The 25,741-nt window shown below is 39.0% G+C and overlaps 2 protein-coding genes across 9 annotated transcripts; both read right to left on the bottom strand.

Annotated features, from left to right (window-relative positions):
• Positions 1-79: 79 nt before the first annotated feature.
• Positions 80-16,803, bottom strand: LOC144071593 (suppressor of tumorigenicity 7 protein homolog). Of its 8 annotated transcripts, none has more exons than XM_077596828.1 (16): positions 16,565-16,803; positions 13,070-13,105; positions 8,637-8,719; positions 6,367-6,526; positions 6,104-6,158; positions 5,742-5,857; positions 4,554-4,629; positions 4,148-4,302; positions 3,935-4,032; positions 3,710-3,824; positions 3,349-3,421; positions 2,486-2,588; positions 2,255-2,405; positions 1,420-1,512; positions 425-564; positions 80-283 (listed from the first exon to the last, which is right to left on the bottom strand). In XM_077596828.1, the coding sequence occupies exons 2-16, from the start codon at positions 13,089-13,091 to the stop codon at positions 188-190; spliced, it is 1,536 nt and encodes a 511-aa protein (XP_077452954.1). In that variant the 5' UTR covers positions 13,092-13,105; positions 16,565-16,803; the 3' UTR covers positions 80-187. The 8 variants fall into 8 exon arrangements, with proteins under 8 accessions (XP_077452954.1, XP_077452953.1, XP_077452952.1 ...); XM_077596827.1 differs by having other exon boundaries at positions 425-567; XM_077596826.1 differs by having other exon boundaries at positions 3,710-3,839.
• A 284-nt stretch (positions 16,804-17,087) lies between these two features.
• Positions 17,088-25,244, bottom strand: LOC144071595 (F-actin-capping protein subunit alpha-2-like). The gene is made up of 10 exons (XM_077596835.1): positions 25,088-25,244; positions 21,582-21,645; positions 21,218-21,269; positions 20,883-20,946; positions 19,449-19,655; positions 19,147-19,226; positions 18,974-19,052; positions 18,830-18,901; positions 18,321-18,383; positions 17,088-18,097 (listed from the first exon to the last, which is right to left on the bottom strand). The coding sequence occupies exons 1-10, from the start codon at positions 25,124-25,126 to the stop codon at positions 17,957-17,959; spliced, it is 861 nt and encodes a 286-aa protein (XP_077452961.1). The 5' UTR covers positions 25,127-25,244; the 3' UTR covers positions 17,088-17,956.
• Between the last annotated feature and the right edge of the window lie 497 nt (positions 25,245-25,741).

The following is a 25,741-nucleotide window of genomic DNA, read 5'->3' on the forward strand; positions in this document are numbered from 1 at the left end:
ATTAGTGATTACTGGATGACATTTGAGGACACTGGTAAGAAAGCTTTGGGATACTGATAGGAATACTACAGGAATAGTGTGCATTTTTTTTCTTTTTTTTAATGATGGCAACTTGTTTTTGTACAACAAAGAAAATCTTTAAATAATCCAAAAAATAAAAATCCCAAAACAAAAGCAGTCAAGTTTCTCAGATGCGTGTGAGCTGGTGCCAGAGGCTTGACGGCAGGATGCTCTCCACCTTCTCCATGATGAAGTTGAGCGGTGCAAACAGCGTGCTCAGGAACTGGAAAGACAAACATGAAATGGTCAGTGTGAGAAATGAAGGTCATAACCAACAGACATTAAATCTGGACTTTGAACCTATAAAAAAGGTCAAATAGGTTCCAGAGAACATTTCCATTCGTATTTTTCTGTCTGCGCTAACCGCTTTGGCGAAGACACCCATGAGTTCCGGGAACTGATGCGTGAGCAACGCTAGCATGGCGGTGAAGGAGCAGAGGCCAGCCGTGAAGAGGATGAAGAAGGGGAGCTCCTTCTTGGGGTATACCGACACCTCGTGGAACACTGCTTTACAGACGCACACAGACACAAACATGCAAGTACAATGTCAACTAGGTAGTCAAAATGGAATTGAATTGAATGCTTTTATTGTCATTATTCTTGAGACAGGGTCAAATACAAACAAAATAAAGTTGGGACATTGTACAAATTGTTTATAAAAACTAAATGCAATTCTGTGAATGTACCAACTTTTCTACATTTTATTCCGAATAGAAAGTAGATGAGGTCAAAAATATAAACTAAGAAAATATATTATTTTAAGGAAAAAAATGTTGATTTCAAGTTCTATGGTGTCAACAAATCAATCAAGTTGGAACAAGGAAATTTTCTTGTTACAGCTGGCTGAAAACAAAAGGGGAACTGGGGAATTTCTCAAGTTTAGAAATTGGAATGCCGTGCCATTCTTGTCCTATAACTCCTGTAACTCTTCAACTGTCTTTATGATCCGGCAAATTTCTTCTATGGGGAAATATATCTGGACTACAGGCTGACTATTTTAATACCTGGATCCCTTTCCTACGCAGCAATGATGGTGTAATTAATAGTGCGTGTGGTCTGGCATTATCACATTGAAAAATGCAAAGTCGTCTCTGGACGGGAGCGTGTGTTGTTCTAGAACTGGAATAATACTTTTCTGCATTATTGGTGTCGTTTTTCCTTTTTTGCAAATCCAAACAAGAAAGTTAAACATTTACAGTATGTTTGACGTAATTGTGATAGGTCAACAAATCTGTGATGACTTGGTGCGTGTATACTGGACTGTGTGTGTGTGTGTGTGTGTGTGTGTGTGTGTGTGTGTGTGTGTGTGTGTGTGTGTGTGTGTGTGTGTGCGTATGCGTGTGCGCGCGTGTGTCTTACTGGGTAACAGCTCTCTGTCCGCTGTCTCTGTGCAGATGGGATAAGGATAGAAGAGATGGCCTTTTTCCAAAGGATATGGGATCATTCTGAACGCTATGCACACGGAAGCATTTGATGAGTGTTAATATGTACATGTACAAGTTTATACAGTGCATCCCAAAAGTATTCACAGTGCTTCGGTTTTTGCTGTTGTAATCTTATTTTTTTAAATATCCTTGTACCTAAAGTCATTCACATAGTCATTTTTGTCATGTTGATCTTTCTTGAGGTTCAGCCATCCACCCCAAATTGAATCAAATTAAGAGTTTAACATAAGAAAATGTGGAAAAAGTGAATCGCTGTGAAAACCTTCTGAATGGACAGTATACATCACATGTGTCAAAGTGGCGGCCTGGGGGCCAAATCTGGCCCGCCGCATCGTTTTGTGTGGCCCGGGAAAGTAAATCATGAGTGCCGACTTTCTGTTTTAGGATCAAATTAAAATGAAGAGTTTAGATGTATATTAAATTTCCTGATTTCCCCCCCCCCCCTTTTAAAGCAATAATTGTAATTTTTTAATATTTTTTTCTGTTTTTTTAGTTCGAAAATCATTTTGTAAAATCTAAAAATATATTTAAAAAGCTAAAATAAAAATTGTTTTAGATCTATAAAAAACTGAATATTCAGGTATTTTAATCCAGTTCTTTTAATCCATTTATTTAAAAAAATCTAAATATTATATCTAAAATGGTCCGGCCCACATTAAATCGAGTTGACGTTAACGCGGCCCGCGAACCAACCCGAGTCTGAGACCCCTGGTATACATATTTATATGGCGTCCAAGTGAGCAACTTACTGCCCTCCCAGGTGCAGTGCAGCAGGTTGAGCGCTCCCTCCACGCGCTTCCAATGTTGCAGGTGGAAGAAGGCATAGGCAATGGCCTCGCTATCTCCTCGCTTGAGGATGTGCTCTGGAGGAAGGATCAGACTCTTCATCTCCAGAAGATACTAAATTAGTCGCCAAGAAAGAAAGAAACAAAAAAAATTATCACGTGACTGCCACCAACCAATGTGTCTGAGTGACTGACTTTAGGGACGTGAGGGTTGAACTCCACCGCTCTGTGAATTGCTTCTACTGCATTCATCTCTGCGGTGCTCAAACCCCGTCTCGACGCTGCCTCTGGCGAGAACCTGAAGTCCGAAAACAGGCAGTCAGAAAAAATCCACAAGGTATACCATGTATGTACAGTGCTATAATACCAGCCAAGCAAGATTATAGTGTTCATTTGTACATCTTTTCATCAAACTTAATATGGTGTAAGTAATTTACTGCAGTATTGTTCCATTTACTGAAGTGCCATTTAGTGTTTTGTAGTGCAGTTCAACATCATTTAGGGAATGTATTGTGTTACCATAACATTTATTTATGTGTAGTGTCATGTGGCATCATGTTGTGGTTGGTTATGGGTGGCTTTATTTCATTGAACACCAAGCAATGTGTTATTATAGTAAGTAATGTGTGCATTATGTAGGAAACTCATGATGTTGAGAATGTAGTGTCACGTTGTGTTGTCTCGCACATAATTTGTGCCCTGCCAGCTACAATGGTTATTATGAAGCTACTATTAAGTGTATTTATGTTTGGGTTATTTAATGGTTGATGCGGTGTAGTGCTATTTAGTGCAACCTATGTGGGTCGGTGTCAAGCATGTTAATGATCACGGTTGTATGTGTTATTGACGTGTTGCGTCTGTTATAGTGTAGTGTAAATTTCTATAGTGTAGTGTAAATTTCTATAGTGTAGTGTAAATTTCTATAGTGTAGTGTAAATTTCTATAGTGTAGTGTAAATTTCTATAGTGTAGTGTATGTAGCATGTAATAGGGCTGTCATGGATTAGTGTAGTGTCAAGCGCGACATTATAGAGTGATCTGTAATGTAGCGCTACTCACTTGTCTGACACTGCTCTGGCTTTGAGCAATGCTGCTGTGTAGCATATAGTTGCAGATTTGGGTAAACTAATATCTGTTGCACACACAAAAAACAGACAAGTTACTTTAGTAAACACATATAGTCAACACATGCACTAAGTCCAATGAACCTGTCTATCCACGTGTTTCACGTTAAAGAGCAGAATAGCTTTGTCTTCTATTGGCCAATTAAAGACGAAACCATCATTTCTTTTAGTTCAAACTAAATGCTATAAAATGCTGGCCTAGAATAGGGACTGTTGTGGGCAGTCTGGCCTGCGTGCTACTGTTGTCGTTTCGAGGTGGAATTTATATTGACACGCCTGTATGTGCTAGCTCGTACCGTCGTACTTAGCCAATACAGCCTGCACGTCTGCGTAGTTTTGCAACTCTAGCAGCGACTCCAGCAGGTTTTCGTGGATGTTGAACATACTGAGGAGAGGGAACTCCTTCATTAACTGGAAAACACACAACTGCTGTTACATGTAATAGCAGAGAGGGTGTAACGCACAGTAAGCAGACTGTTGGTATCTGTGTGCGTCTGTGCTGGTCTTTGTTTTTGACTTACATCTCTCATCATTTTTACCGCCTCTCTCGTTCGGCCAAGCTTTCTGGAGCACATGGCCAGCCTCCTCTTGATATACACTAAGACGTTGGTGTCTCTTCCTGAAGGAAAAGTTAAATACGCAGCATTACTCTATGGGTTGGAACACCTTGATGCTGCCTTGTCTTGTCACTGTAACGAAATCTGGACTGTAAGAATAGGAGTCTAGCTACTCACTGTGCTGGGCCTCGTACTGTGTGCTGTGGTGCTGCAACTGCTGACTGCGGCGGTAGCATCCCTCGCCAGCTTTTAATGCCTGCTTGAACAATCGCTCAGCCTCCATGATGGTGGTGGCCTCCTCCTCAGCTAGCAGGATGTATGCCGTGGCACAGCTGGACAGAAACCGCGACAAGTTTAGCATTAAAAGTGAGTGTGTAGCAGAAGGAAGTTAACGGGAGTTCCACGAGACTTGATGCTTCAACTGCTACTATTTTTGATATTAAATTATATTGACATTCTGAAACTGAATTATCTTTGTTTTTACTGGGGCAGTATGAGGAATAGTCTTGTCAGGACACTTATTATGTTGTGCATTATGTGTTAACATTAGCAAGGAGATGAAATAAGGAGAAGTGAAACATACTCTTCCAGTTCCAGTGCTTCGTGTGCAGCTGAAATGCGAGCTTGTGGGTTTCTTTCTCGCCACGCCTTCTGCATGACTGACCAACATAAGAAAAGGGTTTTCAAAACTACATATACATACATATATATATATATATATAATATAATATATATATATATATATATATATATATATATATATATATATATATATATATATATATATATGTGTATATATATTTATATGTATGTATATATATGTATGTATGTATATATACACATGTATATATATATATGTATGTATATATATATATATATATATATATATATATATATATATATATATATAAATATATATATATATATATACATATATATATATATATATACATATATATATATACACACATAGATATACAGTTGAGGTCAAAAGTTTACATACACTTGTGAAGAACATAATGTCATGGCTCTCTTGAGTTTCCAGTTATTTCTACAACTCTGATTTTTCTCTGATAGAGTGATTGGAACGGATACTTCTTTGTCATAAAAAACATTCATGAAGTTTGGTTCTTTTATGACTTTATTATGGGTTAACAGAAAAAGTGATCAAATCTGCTGGGTCAAAAATATACATACAGCAACAATAATTAGCAATTTTGGTGACTTAGAAAGTTGTGTCAGTGAAATGAGCTTCATAGCATGGCCTCTTAACTTCTTGTGAGTGATTATGAGTGACTACAGCTGGTGACTTCTCTGAGGCCATTTAAATGGGGCTCATTGGATGCAAACACCCACAAATGCTACAATGGGAAAGTCAAAGGAGCTCAGCATGGATCTGAAAAAGCGAATCCTTGACTTGAACAAGTCAGGAAAGTCACTTGGAGCCATTTCAAAGCAGCTGCAGGTCCCAAGAGCAACAGTGCAAACAATTGTTTGTAAGTATAAAGTGCATGGCACTGTTTTGTTACTGCCACGATCAGGAAGAAAACGCAAGCTATCACCTGCTGCTGAGAGAAAGACATTATGTTCTTCACAAGTGGATGTAAACTTTTGACCACAACTGTGTATAAATAAATATATATATATATATATATATATATATATATATATATATATATATATATATATATATATATATATATATATATATATATATATATATATATATATATATATATTTATAAAATAGTTGGAAAGAAGTGTAACTCACTGGCGTCTGCGGGCCGGAGGTGGTCCGAGTCGCAGGTGAAGAAGGTTTGGTGGTCCTGCGCTGACAAGTTCATGTCGTAGTATGTAAGTGGCTCTCGGCCTGTAACCCACGTGTACCTGATGTGCACCAGGAAACAGAATGCTTGGAATAGAGATTGCTTTTATTTGGGCAGTTTCTTATCTTTTTTTTTGCTACCCAAAGATTAGGAATATTTAAAAAAATATATGATAAAGAAGAGTGAAGGAAAAGCGCTAGGAAACCTAGGGAACTTCTCAAATGGAATTGAGAGGAGAAGGAAAGCTTCAAGGAGACTGAACATCAAAGAGGCGAAGAAGACAAGGGATTTCCTTGCTATCACTCACCGATTGTACTCGGCTCCTCGGAATAAATTTAACGGATTTCTCCAAACTTTACATTCTGTAGAAGAGCGAAATAGAACAAGGAGTATTAGGAGCATATCAAAAAGAAGCCAAATTAAGCAAAACAATGAGTCTGTGATAACACAGAATAAGCGTCTTGTTTACTTGACATCTTTCTAGATTCTCATTCCAAAATGGAACAATGTTGAATAATCACCAAAGCTTAAAGTAATTGGCAATGATCTTGGAGGAGACACGCTACTCACCCGACACGCTTTGCCGGCTTGAGTCGGCCTCACCATTGCTGGTACTAGTACTGCTGGGGGAACTGCTGTCCACGCCACCCAGTAGAGGACGCAGATGGCTCACAGACACCTGCTCAATGAAAGAGGTCCCATACTTTCTAAAGTACCACCACTCGAAGATCTGGAGGGAAGTTAAAGAATATAACATAAGAACAGGGGCTCTACATTAAGTTTAGCCTGGGTTGTTTGTGCAAGATACGATTCTAAATTTAGGCACCAAATTTACATTTTTAGTTACTTATTCCACCAATAATTATTGCAAGAATTGAGCAATTTCCACTCGCTAAACATGCCTATTTGCAATACATGCATACATTTTTTCAACATTATTGATTTATAAATTGTAAGTAATGAAAGAAAGTGGTTTACATAAAATCCTACAATCATCAACACATCATCACTGATGATTTTATGTACTTTGAAAATGTTGTGGGCGGCCCGGCGGCTGAGTGGTTAGCGTGTCGGCCTCACAGTGTGGGACCTTGGTTCAAATCCAGGTCGGTCCACCTGTGTGGAGTTTGCATGTGCTCCCCGGGCCTGCGTGGGTTTTCTCCGGGTACTCCGGTTTCCTCCCACATTCCAAAGACATGCATGGTAGACTGATTAGACACTCTAAATTGCCCCCTGGGTATGAATGCGGTTGTGAATGGTTGTTTGTCTCCTTGTGCCCTGCGATTGGCTGGCCACCAATTCAGGGTGTCCCCTGCCTCTGGCCCGAAGTCAGCTGGGATAGGCTCCAGCAACCCCACCCCACAACACTAGTGAGGATAAAGCTGTTCAGAAAATAAGATGAGATCATCAACACAGGGTGGAGTTCGATTAGATGCGTGGAGTTGTAGTGCAACACTCCATTAATGGAAATGCCTGAATGCAGGATACAAGGAGCTAATGTCTTTAATAGCAGTGAGGGTTCAGGCACTTTACTCTAAGTGCACCTTTGTCACAGAATTGCAAACATAAATGTGTCTTTATTGCTCAGCGTGAAATGTAATGTAACACTCAGTGTAGGTTGTGTTAGAGTAACATCTGAGTCCACCCCCACGCCTTGTTTATATAATAGTAAAGATTACTACACTAATTGCCCATCCCAAATCCATATTCATTAGTGAAGTTAGACACTGGGGAAAATTCACCAATTAACGCTAATTAGTAAGACGCCAACTGGCCACTTCCGTGTAAGGGGCATCACAACACTGGGGTTGAACGTGGTTTCATGCTGCTGTGAATGTGAAACGTCTCGCTACGGATTGACAGGATATTAAAAGATACATCTTTCTATATCCTGGCATCTGAAGTGTGGACCTTGTCATTTTTTATCTGCTCCCCCAAATCCTGGTCGCTTTAGCGCTCTTTAATTACTTCTCCAAGACAGTCGCTGTGACGTTTTCAATGAGCCTCATGTTTCGTGACAGCCAACTTCAAGAAACCTATTCCCTTTGATCGCCTGCACGATCCGTAGCCAAGGACGGAACATTTGATCCCTGGCATAACTTGTGAATCCTCTTCAGATAATGTTTCCGTTCTAAACTCGCGCAAACTCGAAACGACCGTCTACTTGCAGCTCACCATCTGTGCACCTTCGCCATCACGTGGCACGCCATAAAGCAAAACAAAGAATTCTTCATTGAAGTCTGCCAGCTTTCACAACAATCTCCCTCTATTAACTGTGATTCTAGCCAAGCCAGCAGGTTTACTCCTGTATTCATCCCTTTACAAAGTAGTCACCAGTCAATGGCAGGACAAATATAGACAAACAATGGTTCAGTCACAGGCCAATTACAGAGCACATACAAACAATGGCTCACTCCCAGGTCAATCAGAGAGAACATGTAGAAGAGCGATGGACTGGTCGCCAGTGCATTTCCTAAACAAACACTAAACTAGCAGCCAGTTAATGTCGGAATACATAGAACTTCTGCCAGAGCATTGCCAACACCATGAAAATGTAGTAGTGAGACCCATAAGAAGACAATGTTGTCACTGTCAATCAAGTTATTAAAAAGTGAAGGTTTGATTAATCAATCCTTGTTGTTCTGTACTTTTGGTGTAAGTCTTCAATTGAAGCACATCTAGCTCATATGATTTCAAATCCAATATGATGGCGTTTGGAGCCAAAATTATGGGTTTTATTTTTTTGGTCCTACTATTTATGAAACAGACTATACGTGGTGTTAGTGCAAACAAGTAAAAACATAGCACAGGTTTAATGTGATGTAAGCAAGTGTTCTCACCAGAATCAGTCCTGATATGAGGGAGGAGGTGCCCGTCAAAGCCACGTAGAACTTGGGTGTCAGTGTGTTGAGAAACATGCTTACTGCAGGTAGATAAGACAAAAGATGGTGCCTTAGTGCACACAGTTACTCATTAAAGGCAATAATTCAAGTTTTTCATGTGGATTTCTTTGTTAAGTAGTAGCCGTGACAACTGTCTCAGGTTTTTACATCCTAGCTTTTTTTCCCCGCACTTTCATCTTGTGATCTCGAACTCTAATTAACTGCAATATATTAATGGCAAACAAGAAAGGATAAAGGAATGCTCATCAACACATCAGGATCCCCAGCAGCTCAATTCATTATCTACACCCAGATTTGGAAGTGTGTTTTAAAGATGAATGATAATTTAAAATTATACTTTGAAAGTCCAGCCTTGCCTTGAAACATTACTTTGAAATCCTAAACTTTCCATGAAAGCCTTAAGCAAATATTTAAATTCCCATCCAGAAACCCCAATTTAAAAAAAATGAATCTTACTTTAAATCTTTAAACCTTCCAAGAAACCATCGCCTTAAAACACTCCTTTTCAACCCTAATCCTTTTCTTTTAAGACTTTAAAGAAATGATCCGAGACACTTTTTATTTCTAAATTGATACACATGGGAAATTGTTTTACAGCATTCAGGAAACATATCAATAAAAACAATGTTGAGGGATGACTTTTCAGCATTAATAACGTTAAATAAAGTTGAAAGGTTTACTGCAATTCATGAAGCAGGCTATTTAAAAGTGGATGTCTAAAATAGTGGCCATGCTTGATTTAGTGTTGTATTTCATATCAAGCGGTTGTGGAAGGTGGCGGGGACAAAGGCGGCACTCAGATGAGCGGCAGGCCAGCCTGGCTGGCACGTGTGCAAACACAGCGCAGCTGCTAAGCCATTGAGTGGCGTGGAGTGGAGCCTCTCGTCCTTTCAGAATGAACCCCTTGACGACGACTGCCGCTGCTGACTCTTCATCCTCCTTCGGTCAAAGAGTTAGTAAATATGTCCAGTATTCAGTTGTTTTATTAGGAGTTTAATGTTTCTATGATTTTTGTAAGTAAAAAAAATCTAGGAAGCGTCAACAAGATTAAGAGATAATGCATGTCATCTGAAATATTTTAGGCTTTAAACATTAACCTATTTTAGGGAGATGATCTGACAATTTTGACATTAACACAACTCAGTACAATATCAGTTTTTGCTTTTGCTTCTTGCTCTCAAGAGGTTTTAAATTACAGAAACAACTCCATAAATCCACTTGTTTATTGAAATGTAAACTATGGTTTGTGGAAAAATTATCACCTACTAGTTCAATTATTCATTCATTTTCTGAACTGCTAATCCTCACAAAGCTCGCGGGGTGCTGGACCCTATCCCAGCCAACTACGGGCACAAGGCGGGGGGGGGGCACCCTCAATCGGTGACCAGCCAATCGCAGGGCACAAGGAAATGGACAAAAATTCATGTTCACACGCATACCTAGGGTCAATTTAGAGTGTACAACCCTACCATGCATGTTTTTGGTATGTGGGAGAACCTGGATAAAACCCACAAAAGCCTGGGGAAAACATGCAAATTCCACAACAGTGAGGACCGACCTGGGATCGAACCCTCAACCCCATAACAGTGAATCCAACGCGCTAATCACTCATCCACCGGGTTGCAACACCTAAGCAACCTAATTATATTCTGCACATTTACACGTCTTTACATATTGCATGGTGTCATTGCATAAATCTGTCCGTTATTAATGTCTGATCCATACGCCAGTGCTTCTCCTTTTCCTCGGTTGCGCGCTACGTTCGGAGCACACAAGACAAAAATAGCACGAGTCAGCAGTTACCACAGAAACACGATCTCTCACTCTCTCCCTCGGCTGTTTGGATTTTTTTTTTTCCTCCTGATTTTTTTAATTTTTTTATTTAAAGGCCCACTACCATGGCAACAGAGAAAGCTGCTCCCTGTCAACATGCTGGCCAATGTTGCACAACCTGGAGCACGACTGGTAAAAAAGGGTCGTTTTTTGACAGGACGTGAAAATATTGCCCCCTCGCCCTTAGCCGCCACCAGAGGCTGCCAATCAAACATTGATCGTTAGAAGAAATATCTCATCTACTCTTACAGCTAGCGACGGGTTGACCGTCTCAGTTTACAAGTGTGTCACAGCAAGCTGTCAAAAAATATATATGCTGGAGTCACTAGAGAAGACAGGTTTTTTTAATCCACCATCTTTTAAATAATAAAAAAAACACGCACAATGTCTTCATTTTAGGTTGTAAAACGTTGAAATTATTTTCTTTACTATCAGAAGAGGACTGAAATCTTTCTTTTAACAGTTGGGTTTTCAACCCACAATAGTCCAATGAATACTGTGAAAACATATTTTATATACACACCCCTATTGTGTGGAGTTTCCATGTTTTTCCCGGGCATCCCGATAGACTACAACATCCCCCCAAGACACATATAATTATTTTTATTATTATTATTATTATTATTATTATTATTATTATTATTATTATATATTAATTGAATAATCTCAATTGTCTCAAGTTGTAAATGTGTGTGAATGGGGACTAGCTTGAAAAGCTAAAAACAGCTAGTGCAGCAACTTAAAATCTCAGAGTGATCAATTCAAATTCAAGCAGACTTGGTTCTGGTTTTAATTCTGACCCTCAGATAACCTCCATTTTGGGATGGAACTTCCAATCAGACACGCTTATGGGGATTAATGCTGAACAGCAATTTTCTAAATGTGTTGCATCTGTCAGCACACTTGTACTTTGTTCTACATTTGCCTTTTACTTGCATATAAGTATTAAAAATCATATTTCCATGCCTTGTACTTTTGACATGTACCGTAAACCCGGCTATACAAGCGAGATCGGGAACAATCCTTTCTGCTAATAACAACAAGTAGTTGATGCCCATTGTAACAATGTTAAAATGAAGGACGAACAGTTCGAACCATAGATGTACTGTAACACAAACTATTATCTGATGAGCATTAACTATAAAGGGAAAAGGCACTGAAAGTGGCCTCTTACCTACACATGCAATGAAGACTGCAACTTCCACAAATAACACAGGCTAAACTCCAGTGCATCTCATTGCGTAAAGGTTTTAGTCCAGTGTCAAGTGGCTGTCATTTTGTGGGAGTCCCTAATGAAAAAAAACGTATATGCTTCTAAAATCCTCCAGGACAAGTACATTCCTGAAAAGCAATCTAAATTGGTGACTTTTCACTATGTTTGGCACATCAAACTGTTCCAAGATAATGTTCCATTTGCATTATTAAACTGGAGTTTTCATGAGAAATGTTGTAGTTTGGAACATTACGGTAAATATGGAGCATCGATTTGGATAAACCCTTGAAACTGATATCTTTACTACTAATACTAACTACTTTAGTATTAGTTCTAATGGAAACTTGACAGCCAATCAGAAGGGCTTACCAGAGTACGTGATGTATGATAAAAAATAAAAATAAAGTTACATTGTTTTACCCTCGTTTGAATACCTTTTCCAACCAGATTTCAAAAACATTTACAAAAATCAATCACTGAAGGGATTTTTTTTCCGGCACAAAAAAAAAAAAAAAAAAGGAAAAACAAGGGGAAAAAATAACATTTTTCCCAACCTTCCATTTCATGGAGCAATGTGCTCAAGTTTATGTGGTCATTCTTACTCCCATTTGGAAAGGCTGTCATTTTCAAGAAATTCATTCACTCATTCATCCTCTTTACTAACTTGCGGGGGTGCAGGAGCCTATCCCACCTTATAGTACTACAATGCATGTTTTGGGGCTATGGAAGGAAGCCAGAATACCTGGAGAAAAACCATACAGGCGGGAAGAACATGCAAACTCCACACAGCAAAGTGAGCCTGGGATTGAAGCCTTGATCTCAGAACTGTGAGGCAGAAGTGCTTATCACTCTCCACTGTTCTCCCCAAAATGTAAAAAAAAAAACACACAAATGGCAGTATTTTCCAGCAAAAAGATGGAATCGATGAATATGTATATGAGGGGCAAATGCAAGTAAAATTTGAATTTGAATCAAATCGAATCTATTTCAACTCTAACTTCAGCCTATGTTGAGACAGGAGGTCATAGTGGGAATTCTAGGACATTTCATTCCTACCCCACAGACATACACACGCGCATCCTGTATACACAGAAACCGGCAGCAAGTGAGAGAATGCGAGACAAATCTCGACAGGACCGCCGGCTAGCTTATGAGGCTAAAATGGTAGATCCCAGACTTCAACTGACCAGCAACAACAGGAAGACGAAAGGAAGATGCATTAATGGTAAAATAGACATATTGCAACCCACATTGCCAATTTTCCTCCCTTCGTCGACTTCCAACACACAAGAGGTAGGAGGACGGTGGCGACGACGGTACTTACATGACGACTCTGTGCCGAACATGGCTGGATCGGGAGCTGTGATGGAGAGAAAGGAGGATGAGGAGGAGGAGGAGGAGAGAAAGGGGGGAGGGTGATAGGGAGAGGACGGGAGGACGTAGTGAGCAGGCAGCTACACAGCAGGGGTCATCAAAGAAACACAATGCAGCCGCCCGCCAGACGCGTAAAACGTCCCGGACGTAAAAAAAAAAAAAGCCCAGCTGAGCTTCACAAACGCCTTTAAAGTGGACACTCCTCAGCCCTGGTCAGATCCAGCTAACAGCTCGCGTGTCGCCTCTCGCTGGCGTCCATCATTTTGCTTTTGTGTTGTCATTACCCCCTCGCTCTAGGAGAGAGCGTGAAGGAGGAAAGGGGGGGCACGAAGGAAGAAGAAAAAACCCAGAGACAGACACTGAAGCTTCAGACAATAGACACACGACACACTTGTGACGTCATTGGCTGGATGGATGGATGATGGAGGGAGGGAGCAGGAAAGGACATTAAGGCATGGAGGGCAATCAAAATTTCGTGAATGGGTGATTTGAAAAAAAAGTCAAAAACAATAATAAGAATTACAAAAATGAACTAATTGGCGGCCACTCATGGCGAAAGATGTCCAATACAATTGAACTGGGAGGTTTGGCAGCAACAGAACAAGTATCGGATTGGATGTCTACTAGTGACATCTCATCTTCTGAACCGCTGTATCCTCACTAGGGTCGCGGGTGGTGCTGGAGCCTATCCCAGCTGATTTGGGGCCAGAAGGGGGGGGGACTCCCTGAATTGGTGGCCAGCCAATTGCAGGGCACAAGGAGACAAACAACCATTCACGCTCACATTCATACCTAGGGGCAATTTAGAGTGTCCAATCAGCCTACCATGCATGTCTTTGGAATGTTGGAGGAAGCTGGAGTACCCGGAGAAAACCCACGCAGGCCCAGGGACAACATGCAAACTCCACACAGGTGGACCGACCTGGATTTGAACCCAGGTCTCCCACTGTGAGGCCGATGCGCTAACCACTCATCCGCCGGGTTGTCCCTACTAGTGACAATCTAATTCAAATTCGCAGCAGAAGGATGAAAAGAGCAACATGATGGACATTCATCACCGTCAATGCCATTGAAAAAGAATCGGTTCACAAAACATTTGACGAGTTGTCGAATTTTACTGCCTTTAAGTTTGGAGGTTGTAACCTGCAAATATAACAGACTAGTTGATGTGTGTTTTGTAGGTATTCTCATAAAAGAGCCAATCAACTTTCACATATCTGTGTCAAACTGGTTTCAGGGATTGAATTAAAAAAAATCTAATCTTAAATTTACAGTGAGAGTTAATAGCATCTGCTAGTAATGTGGGTATATAATTGTCATTCTTCCTTCAGTCTGGCTAAAGCATCCAGGGATGTAGTTAATTACACCAGAGGTTCCCTCCCAAAAGAGGAAGTGTATACATTGGAAGCACATTTGGGTTCTTGCGCCACAGGGTTACAATTGCCGTAGGGGCATTGTTAGACAACATATTTTAACAACCATGGTAAACAAATATGTGATGCAATTACATTTTGCAACATTACACAGATGGCACTTGTAATGCAGTTTACAAGTCTTTGATGGACACCTTGAGTATGGTCAAGTACTCGGAATAAACCTTTCAGTTACTACCAAATTCTAACTTGATAAGTCAAAGTGATATCAGTAGCTTTCAAAACATTTTGCCACAGAATTGAGAATTTTATATAATCTGAAAACAGCCACTTTAAACAAAAATGGCGGACTTCCTTATTTTTCAACTGTAACTTCTTGGGAGTTTTTTGTTGGTCTGGTCATACCTATCAAATTGCAGATTGTGGAGTGAAACTGGTTTCAGTAGCTGATTTTTTTCTCAAAAATATCAGTAGTTGCTGCCAAGCCAATTACTAGTTTCTTTTCAAACATAAATAAAAATTAGTCTTTAATGCTAGGACCTTATGAGATTTTTCAGGCAAGACTTCTTCAATCTATATGTGGATTTACTCACACAGCTTTACACAATTACCAAAAGTAATTAAATCTGCATTTCAAATTGTAAAAAATTAAAAAGTGTCAATCTATGAAACGGCCAATAGTAATCATTGTGATTAACACCATAATTTTAAAATGTGGCCAATAGAATCTAATATAATTCTGGAACTCATACAATTATGATTGATGTATAGTTGACCGCAACACTACACTATGGCATTCAATGAAGAATTGCACGAGCACATTACATTAAAGTGGCTCAAGAATGAGCCCTTAAAATGACTTGGGAACAATGCTTACGCCATAGTGCTCTCGCCCACACTAACATCACATGTTAGCTTGCGGTTGCCAGGCAACTAAAAAGAAGCGCGAGAGGGAAGGTAAGAGTGTGAGTGTGTTCAGTTATGATTCTGAGGTAACAATTTTGCAGAATCTGAATGATATCAGTGATCTCAGATAGCTCCGGAATTAAAATCTGAGAAGATGGCAGGAATAAATTGATATTCTGGCGTGAAATTTCTTCAGCCATTGAGTGGCCTCCCTAAAACATGTTTTGCCATGTGTTTTTATTAAAGAAGAGTAGCACAGTATTTTATAAAAACAAAAGTCAGGATCGGGATGTCCCTACAAGAAACTGGAAAAAACTAATATATTAGCTGACACTTATGACAAAGTATCATTGTAATGTGAAAGCCCTAGGAAGAAAATGTACTTTTAGTCAAATCAAATGTAAACACAAGCCCTCGAATGAGATATATAGAATACAAGCCATAGTAATGGAGGGCATTTTATACAAAGATGTGAATGTATTATTGTGTTTAAGAAGTGAATGTTGGTAGAAAATTAAAGTTAAAAAGGCTCACTTTTCAGAACCACCATATACAAAAAAAAGCTGTGGCGATTCATTAAATTTTCTCAGTGTTGATACAATCAAGTCTTTCTTGTCTCAAATGATCAAAAATAGGGTCACTTGAATTTTACAATGTAAGGTGCTCATTTTAATCACTGGTTCAACGTAAGCATTTATTACAGCATGTTACTTTAATTAGCAAACTCCCATTTACATTCTTATAATGAATAGTGATAGTGATCTTAAACGCCACAGTTAGACCCACGGAGTATATCATTTCCATGGTTTTACAACTGCAAAATAACTATTTAATGATGCCATTTGGGCTCTTTTTTTCCACACAGGATAGTCAAAATGTTAGTGACAGCTGTCAGAACCCTGCGACAGTCTGACTTTGTTCAGTTTACGACGTGAAGTCTGCACACAATAAGAACACTTAATACATGTTCGATCGACACGGGTCAAACGTCCATGCAACATTTGATTTTGACCTCGATGTTGCTTGATATACCATTTAAACTCGTGTTAGCTACCTAGCCGGCTAAGTAACTTTTCCCACTTTATTTTAAAAGTAAAACAATAGTTTGGAGGCGTTATAATGCTGCCAGCGTTGGAGGAGGCTGGACGGTTATTTCAAGCGCTCACCTTTTTTAGTATGCGGTGATCAGATGCTTATTCGTGGCTAGCATTTCTTCCCCCCCAGTAAAAGCTCCAGTGTCGGCGGCAGAGTCTCCGAACTTGCGCCCGGAATCCAGCAAGAGGCACACGGCGTGTTATATTCGGGGCGACGTGTCCGTCTGTGGTGCGTTCGCTGGCAGCCAGGCTAACGTTAGCCGAGCTAGCAGCAACTCGCAAGCCAATCTTAGTAATAGACTGTTGGGTGATTATCTCCATCCTGCCTCACGGGGTCGCTGTTTCTTCTTTTAAAAACTCACTTCACCTGCCAACGTGCACTTGAGCTTTTACGACCAATTGAAGACAGACACATCATAACAAAAGCAATGGTTTTTTTTTAATTAAAGAACAGTATTTATACTTATCTGCTCATCCCCTGACAGGGCAAATAACTATTTTGGTGATTAAAAATAAATAAACTTAACCTACTCAAACTTGATTTGGATTGATTTCATAGTATTTAACAAATTGCCAACACCAGAAAATCACACAATTTGGATAGAAAATGTGTTATTTAATCCAACATAACTGTGACCAGGTTACAATGGATGTCATGGAAATAACCAACAAACCAACCATAAGGATATTTCATACAGGCATATACATTACATGTTATATATATATATATATATATATATATATATATATATATATATATATATATATATATATATATATATATATACATATACACATACATATATATATATATATATTACATACATATATGTATCTATTACAGTGTATAGATTTTTAAATCATTTTATAATACAGACTGGTCAGATGTGAGTAAAAATAAGAACAGGAGGAGAAAAGTGATGCATTTATTTTCCTCAAATTTGTTTTTATTGCAATATTTGATATTTTTATGCAGCGGGTACCGGTTAGTGAAGCTTGTTGGTCGGTCATAGATGGACAAGGCCATTCAGTCTGTCAGGGAAGAGAGAAAAACAGGACAGAGTAGAAGAAGAAGCCAAAAATAAGAGGGGAAAATACTTTTGCCAAAAAAGCTCTTTTTTGTGTGTAATTTAACTACAAATAATTGTATTTATGCATACATTTTTCCCAGTTGCCCTCATTTGCTTCTGTTCCTATGTCACATATATATATCCATCCAATATACCAGATATAGCAAGGAGGCGCACCTAGCTCTGTGTGTGTGTGTATAAAAGAAAAGAACATCAATAAAAAGTAACATCCAATGAGTTAATTTGACATCTTGCATCGTCTGTATTATCGAATTTTTCCTTTTGTACAAAGACAAATACAACTACCCAGTCATGCAACATTGTTTGTTTGTATGTCGGTGTGTGTCTGTATGTTAAAGACAAGGTGGTGTGGGGTTAAGTTTTTTTTTCTTCTTCAAGCATTCTGCATCTCCTTGCCGAGCTTGTAGCTCAAAATCTTGTTCCAGTCGATCTTAGTGCGTGTCACAGGAAGCTGGCGGCGTAAGGCTTTGAAAGTAGTGTCCGACATGGTCTGGTAATTCTCGTTGATGGCTTTCTGTGTTGGATGACAGGAAAATGACCCCCAAACAATGTTATACAGTCTTCAGAGTTGTATTAATGGTGAGTAGGCTTCCAACTTCATTCTACAACAGCGCTTATAACTAGTAATTGTCATTATAGATTAACGTGTGTAAAAAACACACACAAAAAATCAGGAGTCAATGAGCCAATTTTTATAACTTCACTGAAAGCAACCGGGGAGTGGGCTCTGCACATACCTGATATTTGCTTTCTTCAACCTCCATGAGCTTGACAAACCTTTCTGCGGTTGAAACCTCATTCTGGAAGGTTAAAAAATGGTGAGATATATTAAAAATAAATAAATAAAAAATTGTAAAACAAATAACCAAGAAAATGGCATTGCGTCCTCCTCCCATCATTCATTAATAATATGAGTGAAGACGAAGTGGAAGATCACTAGATCATTATTACTTTCTTGATTTTTTTTCCTCAGATAGAGAATGTATGGCAAGGATTGTGGACCAAGACATCGTCTTGTGGAGTAGACAGAAAGTCTCAATGTTTGTTCACATTGCCTAAGTTTGCAATAGCACAGTCTGAAAAATGAGTTTTTGTGGAGAATCTGGGTGTAAGATGTGAAGCAATATCTGCACATCAGAAGGCTGCATCAACTCTAGTTCGACAAAAGAAAATTGACAGGGAGGAGGATTTGTGAAGATCATTTGAGAGCGTATAAGAAGCGGGGCAATAAAACGCGGGAACTCACGGATATTGTCATGTTCTCCTTCACCTCCTTGTGGCTAACCAGCTGAACATTGCCGTCCTCGTAGTAATGAACCTGCGTAGACAACGGAGGACACCATTACGGAGTGCCAGCATGTCATTAAAAGCAGCTGGCATGGAAAATGACCTGAATCTTCATGATTCCTGCCACATCAGTGGAGGATGGAGAGATGGTGAATTTCCATTCTGACCTCCAGCGTCCATTCCTAGCCACAGTGAGAAAGAAAAAAATATATATATATATGGGTCTGATATCCAACTCCTTCCACCTTATCTGCTTTTGAGTAAACAACAAGGTACCAGAAGTTTTTGGCCTGAAACTGATGGCACTCAATGCACACAATGATGGTCTGCTGCCCATCGATGTTTTTGCCGTAAACCTGAGCAAAGAACGGATGACAAAATTTAGTGAATTATTTGGAGTCACTATGGTTAAATGAATGCCAGAACCTCAACGTTAAGAGTGAGGTTGAGGGAAAACTACAATTTAAAAAAAAAAAAAGAAATAGTCACTAAAAAAGTGCATCCATGACTGAGACTATCCAAAAGTTTTAGTATAAATATACATTTTTGAAAAATATATTTAAAAAAATTAAACGCACAGTGCAGACTCCGCTGGGGTAGTGCTCCTTGACGTAGGCCCTGACGGCCGTGTCAACGGCGCTCCTCCACTCCTCCATGGAGCCGTCAGCATCGTGACGCCGGGGATCGGTGGCCTCCTTCTTCAAGTGGTCGTAGGAGAAAGAGATCTTGTTCTTGGGGTCTAAGATGCGGCCGTTTCCTAGATCTCCATGCTCTGTGATTAAGACCTATCGTTGAGCAGAACCACTGGATCAGAAAATGTTTAGCTTTCTTTAAAGAGAAAATTAAATCCTTGAAAATATAAATTCTCATAAAACCCTTTAATTGTGTGCTTTTATTCCTCACAAAGATGGAAAAACTTTGACTGGAAACTCACAAACTTGTTTTTATTTCAACTCTCCAAGATCCATCCAGAAATCTAATGCTTCCATAAAATTATACTTCTCCCCTATGAATAAGCCATTTTCCAAAATGACACTACATTTTAAACATTTTTAATCAAGAATCTAAGACTTTTATGAACAAATTGAAGTGGCCTATATGAACAACAGACATTATGCATGGGGCTACAGACAAAAGGAGACAGACGTCACCACAGGCATTGATGCTGGTGGGAACGCGGGTGACTGGAGAATTAAGACGAGCAGCCTGGGGATAGCTGGGACATGATGACACGTTGACGTAACGCTCGGCAATCATTACTGGTGTTGAAGCACATTCATTTAGTCAAAGATCTCAAGCACCATTATTGGCAAATTTAATCATCATCTAAACAGTTACCTCCATGACTGCTATTTTATTTTTTTTAATTTTTGCTTTGACTTGCAATGGCAGCACAACCGAGTATAAGTGATGGTGAAAAGAGAATGTGAGAATCCCCCCCCCCCCCCCAAAAGGTTCCAATTCATTACAATGCTTATCCTAACTAGGGTTGCGGATATGCTGTAAATCACCCCAGCTGGCTTCGGATTAAGTATAATGTACACCATGGACTGGCTGAAAGGCAGATGTGGACAAACAATTACCATATATTTTTAACTATAAGCCTACTTTCTCCTTTTGTACCCTGCTGTTTTTAAAACAAAGCTGCCCATTTGTTATTACTGCTTTTTTGAGTGATTTTTATAGAAGCTTTGTCCGACTTCATCTAAAACTATGTCAATTATAGTGATGAAAATACTCCATTAGTAACATCTCATCTTCTGAACCGCTTTATACTCACTAGGGTCACGGGGGGTGCTGGAGCCTATCCCAGCTGACTTCGGGCCAGAAGGCATCAAATCAAAATACTCCATTTGATAATATTTGCCACTTGTTATGAAAAAAGGTAGACTAGGGTAGTCTTCAATTGCACTAAAATTTCTTTGTTTTTGAGTGTAGGAGGAATTCTAAAATTAAAATAAAACTGTGTATTAGAGTTTAAAAAAAGGTTAAAACATAAATTTTATAATTACCTGGTCATCATAGCCCTCAATTTTTGCGGGGGTAAACTGCTCCAAGTTGTACTGTGCAAACGCACTGTCAAAAGAGGGAAAGGAAAAATAGAAGTGTATAGATATTATTTACACAAAATAAAATTGGATAGCATGTTGAGGAGGATCATTAAAAGATGAAACTGTTCCACAGGTAAAATAACTCCGAACTTGAGGCAACAATAACTCCATCGACATTCAGAGAAAAAAATAGAGATTTCAAATTTAGGCCAAATTGCCATAGACTACTTTCATTTTCTTTTGAGACAACTACACAGTCGATAAGTGATCAATTAAAACAAAATGCGACCACTTACTGCGCCGCGCCTTCCCTGAGGAGATTGTCATTGTCGAGCAGCAATCGCACATCTACAAACACAGACAAGAAGATAAGATGGAGGAGGAGACTAGAAGGGAGTTCTGATGAGAGAGTGAATCATTCATGGCAAATGAACAGAGTGGAACAGTGTGTAAAACCCCATAAAAGTCAGTGGACAAAATGGCAAAAGGGAATTGATTGTGTTCAGGAGAGTGTGTGGTTGTCAATGGGTAAGATAAGAAAGGGGCAGGCCCACGAACACACAAACATAGCCCACCCACTCTAAAAATGTCCTGCCATCTTTTAAAGTGTTAAGAGATTTTTTTTGTCTTTTATGAACGTGTTCAATTAAAACAACTCACCATTGAAAACTTCGTTAAACTCTCCTGGTGGGGCATGAATTAGGAATTTTGCTGCTATGCGCACCTGCAGGCAAAAGACAAAATGAGGTTTATCAATGAGTGGAGCCTGATTCAACCTTCACACATCGCATGCAAGATCTAAAAAATATATATATTTATAGCAGTGAAAAGAATGGATAAAAATTGGGGTTGCTGAATGAAATATTGCAGTTGACAGTGTGAGAAAAGGCATTTTGTCATAATTACAGTTTCTATTCTGCTGCATCTAAGCAACACTTCCCATTTCTGGGTCATATGAGCACAAAAGACAACAGACACTCCCTCCCTTGCGTGGTGCCCGACCATATAAGGCCATTAAAATGTGCTGAGGAAGACTTGCCGGATTTGTTGGTGGCTCCTGACAACTCACCCAGGTTCTCACATGTCGGTGAGCCAAGGGAAGGTGTGGGTGAAAGAGTAGTTTTAGGATGTGTGTGAGTGTGTGTTTTTGTTCCAGAGCTTTTTGTATTTGTATGCATTCAGTGGAGATCTGAGTGGTCGGCATTTAGATTTGAAGAGGCAATTTGAGAGTTTAGGAGGCTCGTACGATACATACAAGATTCTAGACTAATTATGCAGAAACATGCATTAATCCTCACATTCAACTTCTCACAATACGAGAACAATCACCCCAAATGTTCTGACTTCAAGGATGTTTTAGACAGTGCGGCTACTGTATACATCACTCTCAGTCATATGATGTGCTTTTAGGCTAAAAAAAACAGTGGTACTTAGCATAAAACATGATTTGCCCCTACCACAAAAGAACGACAATTAATCTAAGGTTTCGGAAAGCTTTCAAAGAACACAAACAAGCCACAACAGGCAAACTCAGGAGAAGGAAAACCCGGGTTGACACTCGACAGCATTCCTGAAATGTTCTAGTTTTGAGGCGACAAAATATAGTGTACAGTGTGACTGTCCATAGAAATGGTCTGTGGGAAGTAATAATTTGTTTTGTTTTGTCTGAAATAGTACTTTAAATATAGCAGGAACAAAACAGATCACGGATATGATGCGACTCGATTTGTCATTCGAATGGAAGTGTACAAATAATTCATCGTTATTGCATTGTGGGGTTCTCCAAAACAAAATAGTGAGTTAAAGAGTAGAGAATGCTGCCTTTGATACGAGCACGTTTTTGAAGATTTTCCAGTATCAAATTTGTCAAAACATTGCTAAGAGCGATGTGGTCCAATTTCTTTTTGTTTTTAAAAATAATTTCAGTACATAATAGTTTAATAGGCCATGACAGTTACTATTGTTATACAATACAAAAAGACTGGACTAGTCTACAAAGCACCACACTGTCAGTACAGCATTTCATACAACATGAGATTATACTGACATGTGATATAATGGGCTAAAATATGTAACCAGACTATTAGCCGAGGATACAATTTTTTTTTATACACTGTGTTGGTATAAAATCCAATACAATAAGCTATGATTAAAAAATATTAGAACATACCACACAACTAAATAATTTGCTACATGAAAGTGTATGCTTACATACAATATTATTGTACCCAATTATCTAACACAATATGATACCTTTTTTGAAAATGTATGTCTATTACAACTAGGGCTAGGAAAATTAATAAACTAGGTGAGGTATATATATATATAAAAAAAAAACAATCACAATTTTTGACCTTAAACTTAACCTGCATAATGAGATTTTTTTTCTAAATTAATTCATCTTTCATATCAATTATTCTCATAAGTCAATAGGGTGCTGGATCTTATGCCAGCTGAATATAGGCAGGATTCACCTTAAACTGGTGGCCAGCCATTCACAATTATTTAGTGTTATTTATTAGTGGCAGTTGATGTTTACTTTAAAAAAAAAAATCCCAAATGTTCTTTTTTAGAGGATCCTAATATTTTGAATACACTGCATAAAAGCAAAACGGTACTCTTACAAGAGTGATACTATTCCTGACATTATTCTGCAGTTAAAAATGACAATACTATACTATAAACTAACACCAGATTGTACATCTGGGATATTAAATTACACCATATTTCCTGAAAAACATGAATGCCAACAAGTCAGTATGATGCTTATGGAGTGCAAAGTGATTGATTTACCAGTTTCCTGTTGTTCTCTCTGTTTGTCTGTGGTTTAGCTACTGCTCTCAGTGGAAAGTTTTCGAACAAAAACCAAGAAGATCATTCTTTTTTTTTTTTACCAGGTAGCAATTAGATGTTATTATAAATCATTACTATCAAATCATAAATTATTGGTGGCTGATTGCTCCGTCAGTGCATGGCCTGAAGATCAAACCCATTTAGAGAGGACCAGAACCTTTTCTCAACCAACAAACCCTCAAAAAGCTTCTTCAGCTAGCTGAATTTTACATCACTAATTTTGCTTTCAAAGTGGGTGGAGACCACTAACAGACCAGCAAATCGAAGTCTGACCCATGTTGTAATAATGTGAAAAGATCATCATAATTTCCCATTTTCTCCTCTGTTTAGAAAACATAGCAATTTGATGCAACGTACTTTATTTAAAAAAGAAAAGAAAAGCATGCACTGACACCTCTTCTCCAGATTGAATGCAAGTTTTTTTTCAAGTAGTGTTCATTCCACATATTCCATTATAGATGAAAATGTGTTTTGTTTTACATTATTCAAAAACAGTTTGTGCCACAGCACACTACTGTGCTCGCGCCTACTGCCTAATTGGTAAACTAGAGGCAACACAGACAATAAATATGAAAATAATCATCAGCAATACATTTATTTTTAAAATATGGATGATTAGATGCCCATCGTAATTAGCTACCAAGTACGACCGGTTCACGATTGAGTATAACTTCAAAGTTAGATGCCACAAGAACAACAACAACTACATAAGTGGTGCTTTGACAGACCTTCAGTCTTTATTAATAATTAAATAAAATAATAATAATGAGGAGTCCAGGTATAGAGAGTGCTGTGAAGACACGAATGTCATTGCAAAATGTTGATTAGTGTAGTAATTAAAGTCGAACGAACACAAACGGCATCATCAAATCAGCAAAAGGGCGTGTTAGTAAGTCGAGCTAACTGTTAGCCACCGAGCAGCTAAGTGCTAAACTATGGGAGCTAGCCGCTTTTTGGCGTACGAAAAACTTTGCCAAGACGGACAAGTGACGCGCACCACTCGGCGGAACAATGCGAAATTTGTTATCTTGGCTGAGATTATAACGCCAACACTGCTCCTATTTTGAGCCAGCACCGTACAAGGAGTCTCCGTTTGGCGCTTCGCTAAAATGAGCGGAAGTAGAGCTAAAAATAAGAAGAGCCCAAGCAGCAGCAGCAATCGCGACGGCGACGGGCCCGCAAATTCCAGCCGTCAAATAAACACGATCGTCATGCAAAGCAAATCCAAAACTTGGTCAGGCTCCCCTGGACAAAATCGTATCTCGTCTTCAGCCAAATGTAGTTTGGTTGGCTCTATTTGAAAGTCTTCCTACCTTTTCCTGGTTGCTGATCGGGTCGTATAGATCCGCCATCTTTTCTTCCGGCACCACCAGCTTGTCAGAGCGCCGTGACGTCACCACATGGGTGGTTCCCCCGAATTTCAAATCCGATCTGTCTGCAGCCTCTCCAAAGTCTGGTTACGCCCCCAGATCAAAGGTTACGCCCACTCCTGCATGGAGAGTGGTGGAGACCAGGACAGTAAAAAAAAAAAAGTGTAACTTTACTAATACCTTGCTTATCCGCTAGATGGAGAGGTAAGATTGAATTTAGGAGGCTCTTAAAGGCAAATCTAGACAAAAAGGTACTACTATAATTTAAATCAAACTCAAGAAAAACAAGGGGTGGTTTCTCAATTGTAATTTAAACAGGATGTGCATATAAAAATGTTTTTTGGGGGGGGAAAAAGAGTGATGTAATGCTTTTCATTTTGAGCATTAAAAAATATTTTACTGTGTTTACAATATTTTCAAAAGGACACTAATTTAGCACCAACAAGTGCTGAAGAATCTAATGTGGTAATCAGCTAACACAAGATTATTATTACAATATTATGATAATATTGAAACCAGCTTGTGCTATCCTGGTGCCAAGGAATGATTTGAGTAGCCCTGTATTTTTTGGGTATTCGAAAGTCAAAACTTTTTTTA

The sequence above is a fragment of the Stigmatopora argus genome, chromosome 3 (genome assembly GCF_051989625.1).
Source record: "Stigmatopora argus isolate UIUO_Sarg chromosome 3, RoL_Sarg_1.0, whole genome shotgun sequence".
Lineage (NCBI taxonomy): Eukaryota > Metazoa > Chordata > Actinopteri > Syngnathiformes > Syngnathidae > Stigmatopora > Stigmatopora argus.

What these genes read in the sequence shown, in the direction of transcription:
- LOC144071593 (XM_077596825.1), bottom strand. Translation starts at nt 13,091, where the DNA reads ATGTTCGGCACAGAGTCGTCAT. An exon ending in CGGTAAAAATGATGAGAGAT is followed by an intron (nt 3,840 to 3,934) that starts GTAAGTCAAAAA and finishes ATGTAACAGCAG; the next exon opens with TTGTGTGTTTTCCAGTTAAT. An exon ending in GGACAGAGAGCTGTTACCCA is followed by an intron (nt 568 to 1,419) that starts GTAAGACACACG and finishes GCGTCTGTAAAG; the next exon opens with CAGTGTTCCACGAGGTGTCG.
- LOC144071595 (XM_077596835.1), bottom strand. Translation starts at nt 25,126, where the DNA reads ATGGCGGATCTATACGACCCGATCAGCAACCAGGAAAAG. An exon ending in GTTTAACGAAGTTTTCAATG is followed by an intron (nt 21,270 to 21,581) that starts GTGAGTTGTTTT and finishes CTGTGTTTGTAG; the next exon opens with ATGTGCGATTGCTGCTCGAC. An exon ending in ACCCCAGCGGAGTCTGCACT is followed by an intron (nt 19,227 to 19,448) that starts GTGCGTTTAATT and finishes TTCTTTGCTCAG; the next exon opens with GTTTACGGCAAAAACATCGA.